At 37.0% G+C, this 14,195-nt stretch overlaps 1 protein-coding gene and 1 pseudogene across 1 annotated transcript; both read left to right on the top strand.

The window, feature by feature from the left end:
- Window positions 1–1,284: 1,284 nt before the first annotated feature.
- On the top strand, window positions 1,285–8,198 carry LOC120083429 (bifunctional fucokinase/fucose pyrophosphorylase). Its single transcript, XM_039039195.1, has 7 exons — window positions 1,285–1,836; window positions 2,136–2,424; window positions 3,420–3,784; window positions 4,999–5,125; window positions 5,233–6,246; window positions 6,538–7,265; window positions 7,737–8,198. Exons 1-7 carry the CDS (start codon window positions 1,495–1,497, stop codon window positions 8,127–8,129), a joined length of 3,258 nt encoding a protein of 1,085 aa, XP_038895123.1. The 5' UTR covers window positions 1,285–1,494; the 3' UTR covers window positions 8,130–8,198.
- A 1,504-nt stretch (window positions 8,199–9,702) lies between these two features.
- On the top strand, window positions 9,703–10,527 carry LOC120075831 (annotated as a pseudogene).
- The last annotated feature ends 3,668 nt before the right edge of the window (window positions 10,528–14,195 follow it).

Here is a 14,195-nt window from a genome sequence, read left to right as displayed (position 1 = left end):
TTAGTTAATGTTAATTTGTATGTTTAATACAAGTAATTTTATATAATGATTTTTTCTAATAAAGTAATAATAAAAGGCGTACGATAATTTCATAGTTTGAAAATATACCAACGCTATTTTATTTTTAAAATATCTTTGAAAAAATTAATAGTTTGCAACATATTGAAATGGTGATATTTCATTGAATTTTGTCATCGAGTTTTTTTCAACCAAAAAGAACGTATCCAGAATAAAAAAATGGTTTAGATTAACATTTAAATATAAAAATATTACAATATAATTTTCACACAAGTTAATATTTTCTAGTACATTTAAATATATATGACAACACATTTTATCTTTTATCTTGGGTTTAGTTTTCTTTTGTTCCATAAATTCCAAAATATTACACTTTTAGTCTTTAAACTACGACTTTGATTTCAATTTAGGTTTCAAAATGTTATAATTTTAACTATAAGATTTACTTTTTGTTTCTATTCGATCCATACGTTTTAAGATTTACACTTTTGACTTTAATTTTTTTTTTTTTTTTAACTAAATACATACTTCTAACTTTTGATGTTAATGTCTATTAATTAATTTAAAAGAATTATAATGAATTAAGCTCACAATCTTTTCATCAATATTAAAACTAAACTTTTAGTCACTTCATAATTATTAAAGTCAAAATTGAAATTGAGTATTTAGTTAAAAATCGAAGCTAAAATATGAATATTAAAACATAAAGACCAAATTTTAACTAAAAGTGTAACTTGAGTAATACTTTGGTGCATCCCAAATAGTACTCATTTTTATGCATCACACTCTCATCACTCATACAAAAAAAATTATTAAAATATTTCAAAAAAGAAATAAGAAGAATTTGTCATATGTCAAATTATGATTGGACAATTTGGTGAGATGCACAAAGATGGGTGAGATGCACCTAAATATTTGTTGGGTTACTTTTTGAAATTTATGAAATAAGTTGAAATAAAACTCAAAACTTAAGTTTGACATTTTAGAACCTCGAAATAGATAGTAAATTTAAAATTTAAGTACTTAAAATATATTTTTCTCTTTTATTTATACCTACTTCAAAATTGAGGGACTAAATTAGTATAAAATTAAAAGTAAATAAATTGAAAGTTTCTTACTAAATGGTTACCTCTATCAAAATTTAGGACTAAAAAGGACTTTTAACCTAACAAAAATGGAGGAACGGCGGCCAAAATATCAGAATTAATTGGATAAAACCAAAAAAAAAAAAAAAGGGAAAAAAAATTGACCAACCTAGGACAAAATAGAAAAACAGTTAAAATGGACCGAGAAGTTGACAGCAGAAGATCCGGCGACAATAGCCATTTATAGTGAGAGGGTCCCGATGGTCCACCGGTCAGCCACAATTAGATCGCTGCTGCCGTCGGCGTGTTCTTAATTTCCTCCAAATCCACCGTCATCCATTTCAACACTTCACAAAGCTCTTGAGGTGTCTTCCCAATTCTTAGGAAGACGATGATGGAATCCAGAGTGACCAGAACCAGAAAGAAGAAGGCCGATCTTCTTCACTCAATCCTAAGAAAATCATGGTACCATTTACGTCTCTCTGTGCGCCATCCCTCCAGAGTTCCTACTTGGGATGCAATTGTTCTCACCGCTGCTAGCCCTGACCAAGCTCAGCTTTACGAGTGGCAGCTCAATCGGGCGAAGCGTATTGGCCGAATTGCTCACTCGACAATTACCCTCGCCGTGGCTGACCCCAATGGCCAGCGGGTTGGCTCTGGAGCCGCTACTCTCAATGCTATTCACGCCCTTGCTAAGCATTATCACAGCCTCGGCCTTGTTCCTAACCCTGAGGTAAGTTTCATTTCAGCTCATTCGAGATCACGTGTTTGAGCCTCGCCATTGCTTTGGTGGTGGTGCTTCTCTAATTCTTACTTCCCCTTCATTGGCGACATGATATGGGATTGCGTGAATTAAAATTACTAGAAGTTCCGATTTCAATGTTAATCCTGTTTTTAGCTGCATTGAAGGATATATGAGAATGCTGTTTTCTATATTGGTTTTTATTTTAGTTTAAGGTTAGTGGATTGAAGAATGCATTTTGTTGACATCATTTTGTTTTTGGGTATATCGTATTATCGATCATGTTATAGGTGGATACTATAGGCAATGGATGTGCTGAGTCTGATCTGCTGCCTAACTCGTCAAACAATAACAATGGAGTTCCTCTCTCACAGCTTGCTAGCTTCCTATCGAAAAAACATATACTATTGCTTCATGCTGGTGGGGACTCCAAAAGAGTCCCATGGGCTAATCCCATGGGGAAAGTGTTCTTGCCACTACCGTATCTGGCAGCAGATGACCCTGATGGCCCGGTTCCTTTGCTTTTTGACCACATTCTCGCCATTGCTTCATGTGCAAGACACGCGTTTAAAAATGAAGGTTTTCTCCTCTTCTCTTTCCAGCCCGTTTTAGTCTCATGATCGTTTTGTCTGCTGCATAACTTTATAGACATTCCTGCCATGAGAATATTTGGTAAATGCCATAGGTACCAGGAGGATTACTGGCCGTTTTTTCCTTTTGTGTTCTCTTTTTTAAGTTTTGAAGACTTGTTGAATTATTTCAATGTGCATTTGACTTTCAATAGAGAAGGAAGAAGACAAGTGGTTCAGGTTGCTACTTAGGGAACCATCATGGATTGGCCTAGTGGTCATTAAGAGTCATGGGTCGAGTATAATAAAGGACTTATAAGGAATGAGTTCAATTCATAGTGGTCACCTACATCGGATTTAATGAAGTGCGAATTTCCTTGACATCCAGATGTTAAAGGGTTAGATAGGTTGTCTTGTAAGATTAGTTAAAGTGCATGAAACTATTTTAAAGTTGTTACTTAGAGCCACCCTTTCAAAAAAGAAAATTAAGGTTTTGTGGCTTCATATTTTGGGGATTTTTTTTGGTTAGAAAGAAATAGGATAATATATTAAGGGGCTTTTGGTGGGTATCATGCAGAGGAATATATCTTCTTCTATTAGAATTGCAAGAGGATTATGTAAAATGGTAATTTTTTATACCTAGTCATTTTCTGTATACCGTCATCTTTTTTTAATGAAAATTGTCTCCTATCAGAAAATATAAACCGTTGTGCGTGCATGTGTTGATTATGTAAAATGGTATTTTTTTTTTACTAGTCATTTTCTGTATACTGTCATCTTTTTTTAATGAAAATTGTCTCCGATCAGAAAATATAAACCCATGTGCATGCATGTGTTGGTTGCTTTCATCTAATTAATAGAAGCATAAATATGTTAAAGAACATGTATGACATCTTATTGAAAGTTCCATATTCTTATATTTTTTTTAAAATAAAGATGATCAATTACTGATTTTCTTCCTTCCAATTTTTGTTCGATGGGGCTGATTGGTTGAGGTCACTGCAGGAGGAATACTTACAATGACTGGCGATGTTCTACCTTGTTTTGATGCATCCACTTTGGTTCTTCCAGAGGACGCCTCTTGCATAATAACTGTTCCTATCACCATTGATATTGCTTCCAACCATGGTGTTATTGTGGCATCTAAAAATGAGACACCTGGCAGAGGTTACACTCTAAGTCTAGTTGATAATCTCTTGCAGAAACCTAGTGTTGACGAACTCACCAAGAATGATGCAGTTCTAACTGATGGTAGAACCCTACTTGACACTGGAATAATAGCAGTTAGAGGTAAAGGATGGGTCGAGCTAGTTTTGCTTGCATGTTCATGCCAACCTATGATTTCAGATCTACTAAAGTGTGGAAAGGAGGCAAGCTACTAATATTTTGTTTCTAATTTTAACTTTGCATGAGTAATAAAATAGTAGAAGTAGTAAGATTACATTCACATCTTTCAATTTAGGATCATATCATATATGGATCTAATTCTTTTTCAGTATTATATTTGGATTTTGTGTAGATGAAAAACTACTTTTCTGTTAATTCTGACCCTTCAACATTTGAATAATATAATATTCTATTACAATATTATATTTGGATTTAGGTCATCCTTAGAGTTTACAAATTTTAAGTCTGAAAATTCTTTTGTTAAATATCCCATTCATCCACTTACTCTTAAGTTTATTCTTGCGCAGTTGACACTATGGCTATGTAGACTCCAACTTTATTAACACATCGATTAGAACTCTTTGTTGACAGTACAAGATCCCCCGTCTCTTCTTTTCCTTTGAATTTAGTGGCTTCCTCCTTTAGAGAAAAGAGGTGGGAGAAGAGGAGAGGGTGAAAAGGGAAGAGAGAGGAAAAGAGAGTGACTATTAGTTTGTCACTCTAGGAAAAATTAATAGTCAATTCTTTTATTCATTTATTTTTATTTTGCCTTTCTTAACAGAAATGCACGAGGTCAGGAATCTGGTTAATATTCAAAATGAAACAGTATTTTAACCATTTAACTCTGTGATGGAAATTCAGCTACAGGGTTGTGTTCTTCAACTGGATATTATTTATTTCACTATATGATGATACATGGCTGTTGTTTCAACATGGCAACACCTTTTTGTCGACTCCTCAATTCTTATACACAATTATTTATTACTTTTACTCAAAATCATTGCATCCACGATTTAATGATTGCTATACATTTATTTGGATGATTATACTTTCCAAGCCAATCAACACTAATATGAAAGAGTGAAGTTGTCTGTTTTCATTTATCATGTGTTAAAAATTTCATCAAGCTTGATCTTTTTCATTGGATTGTGAGTAGAAATTGTTTTTGCCTGTTTCTGATTCTTGAGTCGGTAAGTAGATACAACATCATCTTGCTTTCATAAATCTTTATGCCTTTTCTCTTCATTAGTGAATATGTTATATATATAATTATAGAAAAGATTGACACTAATGATGAAGAGGGAAAAATGGCCTCTGATAACACACCATTAATATTGTCCGCAGCGAACTTAATGTGTTAGTACTTTAGGAATGGTATGCTTCATGTATTAAATAAACCTTTTCTATGTATATGTAGATTAGCTTATATGAAGATCTGGTAGCAGCTTGGGTACCTGCCAAACATGAGTGGTTGCAGCCACGTCCTTTTGGTGAAGAATTGATTCGTAGGTTGGGAAGGCAGAAGATGTTTAGCTATTGTGCTTGTATGTCAAATAACATCTTTGCAACTGAAGTTTATTATATACTCTTTTTGCCTTTGCTTTTCTATTTTTCTAGTTAAAGTTATTCTTGTACTGTTATTAATTTGCAGATGACTTATTGTTCTTACATTTTGGTACCTCGAGTGAAGTTTTGGATCACCTAAGTGGGGATGAGTCGGAACTTATTGGACGAAGACACTTGTGTTCTATCCCGGCTACGACTTCATCTGATATTGCAGCATCTGTTGTTATCCTTTCCAGTAAAATTGGGCCTGAAGTATCTGTTGGAGAAGACTCTCTCATTTATGATTCTTCCATTTCTGTTGGAGTACAGATTGGTTCCCAATGTATAGTTGTTAGTGTTAACATCTCAGAAACTAACAACCAGTTACCAGGAGGTGCTTTTAGGTTTATGCTTCCAGATCGCCATTGTCTTTGGGAGGTTCCATTAGTTGGTTATACTGAAAGAGTCATAGTATATTGTGGACTTCATGATAACCCAAAAATTTCAGTCTCTAAGGGTGGGACATTTTGTGGGAAGCCTTGGAAGAAGGTTTTGCAAGATTTGAGTATTGAAGAAAGGGATCTGTGGCCTACAGCTCGAACTCAGGAGAAGTGCTTATGGAATGCAAGAATATTCCCGGTTCTTTCCTATTTTGAGATGCTTACTTTGGCTATGTGGCTGATGGGATTGAGTGACAGAAAAATGGAGCACTTGCTTCCGTTGTGGAAAAGTTCTCATCGAGTTAGTTTGGAGGAATTGCACAAGTCTATCAATTTTCTTAAAATGTGTACCGGATCAAGGAATCACCAAGCAGAACTGGCTGCTGGAATTGCTAAAGCTTGTATCAACTTTGGCATGCTTGGACGTAATTTGTCCCAACTATGTGAAGAAATAAAGCAGAAAGAAGTTTTGGGATTAGAAACTTGCAAGGATTTTCTAGATATGTGCCCCGAACTTCACAACCAGAACATTAACATTGTTCCAAAGAGCCGAGTGTACCAGGTGCACGTTGATCTCCTGAGAGCATGCAGTGAGGAGACAGCAGCATGTGAGTTGGAACGGGAAGTTTGGGCAGCTGTTGCTGATGAAACTGCTTCAGCAGTAAGATATGGCTTTAAAGGTAAATATGGCATTCATCACCGTTTGAAAGGACTGATGCATTAATAGAGAATAATGGAAAGAAATACACTGATAATGCAGCAAATAAGATGTGATGACATGAAATGAACAAAGTGTCTCTCTTTCCATGTTTTTTTTCCCTGCCATAAATATTTTCCTGTTTCTCAATCTTGTATCTTGTCAAAATAGTTATTAATCCGAACTTTACACTACGTTGGCTGACATAACATATATATTTTTTCCTACTGTATAACCACTTCTTTTTTTTTTTTTTTCTTTTTTAAATATTTAGATCTCTTGGACAAGCCTGACAATGATAAACTGGGACATGGTAATAGTCGTTCTGATAATGGAATAGACGAATTAATCCACCATAAAAGGGTAACTGTTAATTTACCTGTACGTGTGGATTTTGTTGGTGGTTGGAGTGACACTCCTCCATGGAGCTTAGAGCGCCCTGGTTGCGTGTTGAACATGGCAATTAATTTGGAAGGTTCTCTTCCTGTTGGGACCTGTATAGAAACAACGAAAACTTCTGGAGTTTTGTTCAGTGATGATGCTGGTAATGAGTTACATATTGAAGACCTTAACTCGATTACCACTCCATTTGATAGTGATGATCCATTTCGGCTTGTCAAATCTGCGTTGCTTGTGACTGGCATTATTCACGATCATATTCTAACTGTTGTTGGTTTGAAAATCAAAACATGGGCAAATGTGCCTCGTGGTAGTGGTCTGGGAACTTCTAGCATCTTAGCTGCTGCTGTGGTCAAGGGTCTTCTTCAGATAACTGAGGGAGATGAAAGCAATGAAAATGTTGCTAGACTTGTATTGGTACTAGAGCAGCTTATGGGGACTGGAGGTGGCTGGCAGGATCAAATTGGAGGTTTGTACCCGGGCATCAAGTTTACCACAAGTTTTCCTGGAATCCCACTACGTCTTCAAGTTATCCCCTTGTTACCATCACCTCAATTGGTCTCGGAGTTGCAGAACCGTTTGCTTGTAGTATTTACTGGTCAGGTAAGCATCCAAAACTTTCTCACTTCTCCTGAATTGACCTTTGGTATCGTGTTTGGAAACTATATGCTTCTTTTATAAAAATGAATGTTCGAACATGTAATATGTGTGCAAGGGATGCATGGATTCCTCTGAAATTGATATTGATCTTACCTTTTGGAGATTAAAAGTTGCCTTTTCATTCTTGTGATTTTTACTTCTCTTGTTTCTTATTAAGAATGGATTGTAAACTTGACTTCTTCACTTTTCAGTTTTTGCTGATGCTAATGGTTTACTCTTTTGGGTCACTCCTGTTTATATTATGCAACATCTTCTTGGGTGTCTTAATCTTTCAAAAGATTACATTTTTGAAAAACTTTGCAATACCATCATACAATCTTGGTCGAGGGGATAGGTGCCTCAACCATCGTATAATCTAATATCTTATTTAGTAAATCTTTTCTTCCGGGCTTATATTCTTTAGCTCATATGCAGGTTCGACTTGCACATCAAGTCCTTCACAAGGTGGTGACACGATATCTGAGACGCGATAACCTTCTCATATCCAGCATAAAGCGCTTAGCCACTCTAGCAAAGATCGGGAGAGAATCACTCATGAATTGTGATGTTGATGAGTTGGGGGAGATAATGACCGAGACTTGGCGATTGCATCAGGAACTAGATCCTTTCTGCAGCAATGAGTTTGTCGATAAGCTCTTTGCATTTGCAGATCCTTACTGTTGTGGCTACAAACTAGTGGGTGCTGGTGGCGGGGGCTTTGCTTTATTACTGGTTAAAAGTTCAGTCTTAGCCATGGAATTGAGAAACAAGCTCGAAAATGATAAAAACTTCGAAGTAAAAGTCTACAATTGGAACATATCTTTATAGAGCTAGTTATTGTAGAGGCATCATAAAGTTGCATATTCTATTATTGTTAATTTATTATTCTTATTTATATTCAACTGCTCCCATGTTGAACATGTTTGGGAAATACAGAGAACAACAACTTGCTGCTTGATGTGTGTTATTGGGTTTAATCCCCCAATGAAGAAATCTTGGTGCAAATTTTTGCTTTCTTCATTGGTACTGTTTTTTCCCCTTTATTACATAAATTGATATGAAACTGTTACACTTGGGCTTACTAGGTGGATATGCTGTCCGGGATTTGCTTCCTAGTTTAATCTCCAGGAAGCTTCTCTGGACTTCAATAAAAGAGAATACCTAGGGGGAGAAGGGGTAATGTGGAAGGGTGCTTCTTTGTGAGGAGAGAAAAGCGTGGACGTGAAAGGGAGAATATGAAAGTTTGTAAGAGAGAAAGGAACATAGATCTAGAATAGTGCTTTTATGAGGGAGAGAGCAGAAAGAGAAGATCATTGGTGGGAAAGTGGGGGAATATGAAAGGTTGGTGCTTTTATGAGGGGGAAAATGCGGTGTTGGAACTTGGTTTGGGACCGACCGGCCAACCATACAACACCCTTCTGTTTATTCTGCGAGTGCTTTCTTTATTTTTGTATAAAAAGGTCATAAATTCAGTCGGTCTTTGCTATGGTGACTGTTGGGTGGTAGTGAGCTGCATTACTGACAGTAACAGTGGCGATTGGAAGAATTAAACCCAGATAGGCGGAGAGTGCAGATGGGTATCTTGAGTAATCGAGTGAACAAAAGCAAGATCAAGCCAGGTGACCACATTTACACCTACAGAGCTGCCTTTGCTTACTCTCATCACGGTACTTCACTTTCTCCCTCCTAATTTCGATATTCTTCATGAGGAAAACAATTTCCAAGCCCTGTAATCCACTCGTCATAGCATTTCTGTTGAAATAAAATGTGAATAAATCACTTTTTAAGTGCTCATAGTTCAACATTTTCTTCAGCATTTTGTGGAAAAAATGTTATTTCAAGTAATCCGTTTCAACATGCCATTTAACTGTATTAAAATGATCGGATCCAAAACTTTTTTAAGTCGACCATTTTTTTTTCCTAAGTTCAACACGTGAGTTGGAAAAATTCGAAGAATTTGTCCCTAGGTCGAAGGCACATCCCTTGCACATCACCATTTGTTTAAAAAATACCTTAATACTTTCAAAAGTTACAATATTATCCCACAACTTTTATAAATGATTCAAAACTAATCTTAGAGTAGAAGTCCTTTAGAATTTTGAACAAAATTGAGATTTAAAACTGTGTAGATCAAAAATGATATGGTGATTGCTACACTGTTTCATATCTCAATTTTCGTTCAAAATCCTATAGAATTTCTACTCTAACGGTATTTTTGAAACATTTATGTTAGTTTAGGTAATGTTGCAACTTCTAAAAGTATATAAGTATTTTTAAACATATGACAAAGTTCAAGAGTATTTCTTATAATTTAATCTTTTGCATATTGTTCCAATGGTTTCTCTATGCAGGAATATTCGCAGGTGGACATCAGGGATTCATTTTACACCTGAGATAAACTCAAAAACTGCCGTATCTTCGAGTATCTGTTGTTCATGGTCCATCACTCCATCATCCTGCCCAAACATCCACACCATCCTCCACTGGAATCCGGCTGTCGGGAAGTGGTGTAGTCCTTTCTTGTCTGGATTGCATCCTCGAAAATGGATCCGTTTACCGCTATGATTATGGAGTTTCTTATTTTTTTTCCTTTCAAGGGTGAGAGGCGGCACTTGCACCACCGCAAAATCCGACTTGTCAAATATGGTTCTTCACAGAGCAATATATCTTCTTCTAACTGGATTTGGAAAGTTTGATGTGCGTAGAAACAACTGTGAGGATTTTGCTTTATACTGCAAAACAGGTCTTCTGATAATGCATAGTGGGGCTGGAACAAGTGGTCAAGCTCACTCTGTTGCTGCAGGTGCTTCATACTCTGGCATTGCTATCATTTCCAAATTGTTAATGCCAAATGTTGGGAGTATGGCTGCAGGGACCTCCGGAATGTACTACCATCTGAATCGATATCATGTTGACATTGGTGTCCGATCTGATGTGATTATGGTGGAAGTGGAGGTCTTGCTCCCCCTCAAAATGGATGTTTCAAGGACTCTTGAGGCCAGCTGATATGATCATGTGTTGACTTTCAAGGTAAAAAGCCGTGTTAAACATTTGCAAATTAACTGAGAGGTAGTATCAGTGAGACTATGGTGTTAAAGTTTCTTCCACATGTGTTCATTTCTATGAATATTTCCTATACTAGGAATCAAGGATGACTATGTTTCCTATACTGAGAATAAAAAATGACTATGTTTGATTGTGCATGAAAAAACAATGTCTGGAAATAGTATGGATAACATCTTGATTTATTTTGTAAATAAGTTTTTTTTTTTTTTTTTTTTTTTTTTTTTTATGTTGGCTACTTAGATAAATTATATGAGATTTATGTTTTTGACTAAGCTAAAATATGATTTAATTATTTAGAATTAATTGAGTTTTATTTTGGCTTGTATTTGGGAGATTTGATTATCTATGGAGATAATTAAATGTGTTTATTCGATTCTTTTTTTTTATAAAGAAAAGGAAAATATATATATTAGTATATATATTTTGGGATATAATTAAGGAATTTGTTTTTTTGAAAGGAAAAAGGAAAGAGTTTAATTTGGTTATATATATTTATGGAAAAGGTTAAAGAAAAGAGAAAAGAAAAAAAGTGAATTTTTTTTCTCTCTCCTCAACCCACGCGCAGCCCCCCCCCCCCCCCCCTCTTCTTCTTTCCTTCCAGCCCTAGTCGTCGCCATCACCTCACCGTTCACCTTTCAGCTGCCGCGGTGAGTTCCAACCGCCGCCAGCTTCGTCATTGTCAGACCCGTCGTATAGTTTTGCATCTACCACCGTTCGTCGCCTTTGTTTTTTTTTTAGATTGGGTAAGAATTGGATTATTTTGGGCAAGGTTCGTGTTTGAGTTTTTTTTAAGTGTCTCTCGGTGTTGGAAACAATTCTAGTTGTTCCATTGTGTCAACTTTCAGGATTTGGATTTTTTTTTTAAGATTTCGGGGCGTTGCTATCAAAGAAAATACCATTCTTTTCATCGGAGAGTTTTAGTTTGGGTAAGTTTTGTGTAAGTTGGTTGGTTATCCTTCAGACTTGGACACCGAGGATTTACTTAATCTTGACTCACTTCCTAGGCCATAGTTGCTAAATTAAACTTGTGATTATGTCTCAGGCGACCTAAATTAGACCTATCAAGTTACTTGGTGAACTCTGGAGCATGAATTTGTTTGACATTATGTTTTGCTAATTACATGGCAGTTACAAGTAATATGAACATGTTAAAATTTCTAATCAGTATTGATATTATGTATGTGATGCATGAATAGACCAGTAGAGCAGTTTATTGTCTCGCCTTGACACATATTATTATTATGTTTGACGGTGTGTCTACGGGCCGCTAGACATGTGTGAATTGATAGGTTAACGTTCATGTTATTATCATGTTTGACTGGTATGCCTACGGGCCGTTAGACATGCGTGAGCCGACAAGTTTACGTTCATGTTAATTTTATTTTCATGTTTCATGTTTTGACGGTGTGCCTACGGGCCGCTAGACATGCGTGAATCGACAGGTTAACGTTCATGTTATTATCATGTTTGACGGTGTGCCTACGGGCCGCTAGACATGCGTGAGTTGATTGATTCACGTTCATGTTATTATTATGTTTGACAGTGTGCCTACGGGCCGCTAGACATGCATAAGTCGACGAGTTCACGTTCATGTTATTATCATGTTTGACGGAGATAGTACGTCTTTTGGTTTTCCTTTCATCATCAAAAACCGATGTAGCTATATGAGCCATGGGCTATTCTTTCTTTGCTCATGGATGCATAGTCTGATCCCCGTAATGGGATCACTTACTGAGTATTTTATACTTAACCTTTATCTTTATTCTTTTTTAGGTAAGGGCAAGGACATTGGGTGACTGACAAGAGAAATCTGTGACAGTGCCAAAGGAACCAAAATTTGCTTCCGCATTTGACCCTTTATAATTTCGCATGTTTTGTTTTTTTCTTTTTGTTTTTTTAATTTTATTTTATTCATGGTTTTATTATAATTTAATTTAATTCTTTTTATATGATTTTTTTTCTTGTTAAAAAAGATGCTCGGGTTGTATGATTTAAGATTTTGAGATATGTCAGAACATTTTCTTATATACTTAATGCAGTTCAAGATTATGATTATTTTCTTTAATTTACTTTATTTTCTTCAATGAGAATATTTATGCATGCATGCAGTAGTGATCCCTTTTTTAGTAGTCTTAGAAAGTGGGGTTGTTACAGTTGGTATTAGAACCCGTGTTTTGGTTCTGTAGACTGACTTATTATGTAAGTCCAGATTGTTTCTTTGGCAAAATGGATTCTTCGTCGTCGCCAGTTATGTCCTTTATGAAAAGTATTTAGAATAATATGCACCCGAGTTAATAGCATTTATGATTGCAATTGATGTGTTTTGTGCTAGTAAGGAAAGTAGCTAAGGGGTGGTTGCGAATAACTGTCAGGAAAATGGTTCGTNCAAGGTTGTGTTTACTCTACCATCCGGCAAGAGGTCGAGAAAGCAGGCACTGTTGTGACAGGTACGCTCCCAATCTTGGAGCATTTTGCGCTAGTATTGTTTGATTTGGGTTCATCCTATTCGTTTATATCGTCGTTGTTTGTTAAGCATGTCATGTTAGAACTAGAGCCTTTACACTATGTGTTGTCGGTTTCCACTCTGTCTGGAGAAATTATGTTAACAAAGGAGAAGATAAAAGCATGTCAGATTGAAGTAGCGAGTCATACCCTGGATGTGACTTTAGTAGTCTTGGAAATGCGGGATTTTGATGTGATTTTGTGCATGGATTGGCTAGCTGCTAACATACCAGTATAGACTGCTCTCGCAAGGAGGTGATCTTTAACCTTCCCACAGGAGCCAGCTTTAAATTTAAAGGGGCGGGGACCGTGGTCCTGCCCAAAGTGATTTCTGCCATGAAAGCTCAGAGGTTGCTTAACCAGGGTACCTGGAGTATCTTAGCTAGTGTCGTTGACACTAGCTGTCTCTTATACACATCTAGATGTGTATAAGAGACAGGTCATAGGGTTACCGGAAGGGGGCGCGTTCCCGAAGAGCAGAATCCGTCAGTTCATGATCAGGATCCTCATGATGAGGATCCACAAGTTCAAGATGCACAAGTTTAAGACCCTCCGGTACCTGAGGATTTCTTACCGCCTAGGGACCCCTCAGGGTCAGGGTGGCCGCGAACCCGAACACGAAGTAGAGCTCAGTACACGGCCACACCACCACAAACGCAGCTCACCCTCGTCGATCCAGCAGAGGTTACTGATTGGGAAGCCACAATTGGGGAGGCAGTTACATCAGCTGTGTTGGGTAAGGTGAAGGACATGTTGGATGAATGACTGACCCAATTTGCCCAGTTCCATCAGACACCACCACCACAGGATCAGGTGTCGCAAGTCCAAACTTAAAACATGATCTAGAACCAAAGCATGTCAGGCCTTTCGATGGAGGCCAAGCATTTGCGAGATTTCAGGAAGTACAACCCAACACCTTCAATGGGTCACTAAAGGACCCTACCAACGCAGAATTATGGATATTCTCGATTGAAACGATTTTTCGTTATATGAAATGCCCAGAAGATCAGAAGGTGCAGTGTGCCGTTTTTATGCTTACCGACAAGGCTCAGATCTGATGGCAGACGACAGAAAGGATTTTGGGTGTAGGAGAGGATCCAGTGACTTGGGAGCAGTTCAAGGAGTGCTTTTATGCGAAGTACTTCTTTGCCAACCTGAGGTACAATAAGCAGAGGGAGTTCTTGGAGCTGAGGTAGGGACACATGTCAGTGGAGGAGTATGACCAAGAGTTTGACACCTTATCCCGTTTTGCCCCGGAGTTGGTCGCCACGGAAGCTATAAGGGCGGAAAAGTTTGTCCAATGCCTCAAAGACAGTATACGAGGTA

The sequence above is a fragment of the Benincasa hispida genome, chromosome 1, assembly GCF_009727055.1.
Source record: "Benincasa hispida cultivar B227 chromosome 1, ASM972705v1, whole genome shotgun sequence".
Classification (NCBI taxonomy): domain Eukaryota; kingdom Viridiplantae; phylum Streptophyta; class Magnoliopsida; order Cucurbitales; family Cucurbitaceae; genus Benincasa; species Benincasa hispida.
This window is presented reverse-complemented; position numbering and strand designations above follow the sequence as displayed.

Coding starts and splice junctions, on each gene's coding strand:
- LOC120083429 (XM_039039195.1), top strand. CDS start 1,495: ATGATGGAATCCAGAGTGACCAGAACCAGAAAGAAGAAGGCCGATCTT. Junction 5,126..5,232: donor GATGTTTAGCTATTGTGCTT/GTATGTCAAATA, acceptor ATTAATTTGCAG/ATGACTTATTGTTCTTACAT. Junction 6,247..6,537: donor AGTAAGATATGGCTTTAAAG/GTAAATATGGCA, acceptor TTAAATATTTAG/ATCTCTTGGACAAGCCTGAC.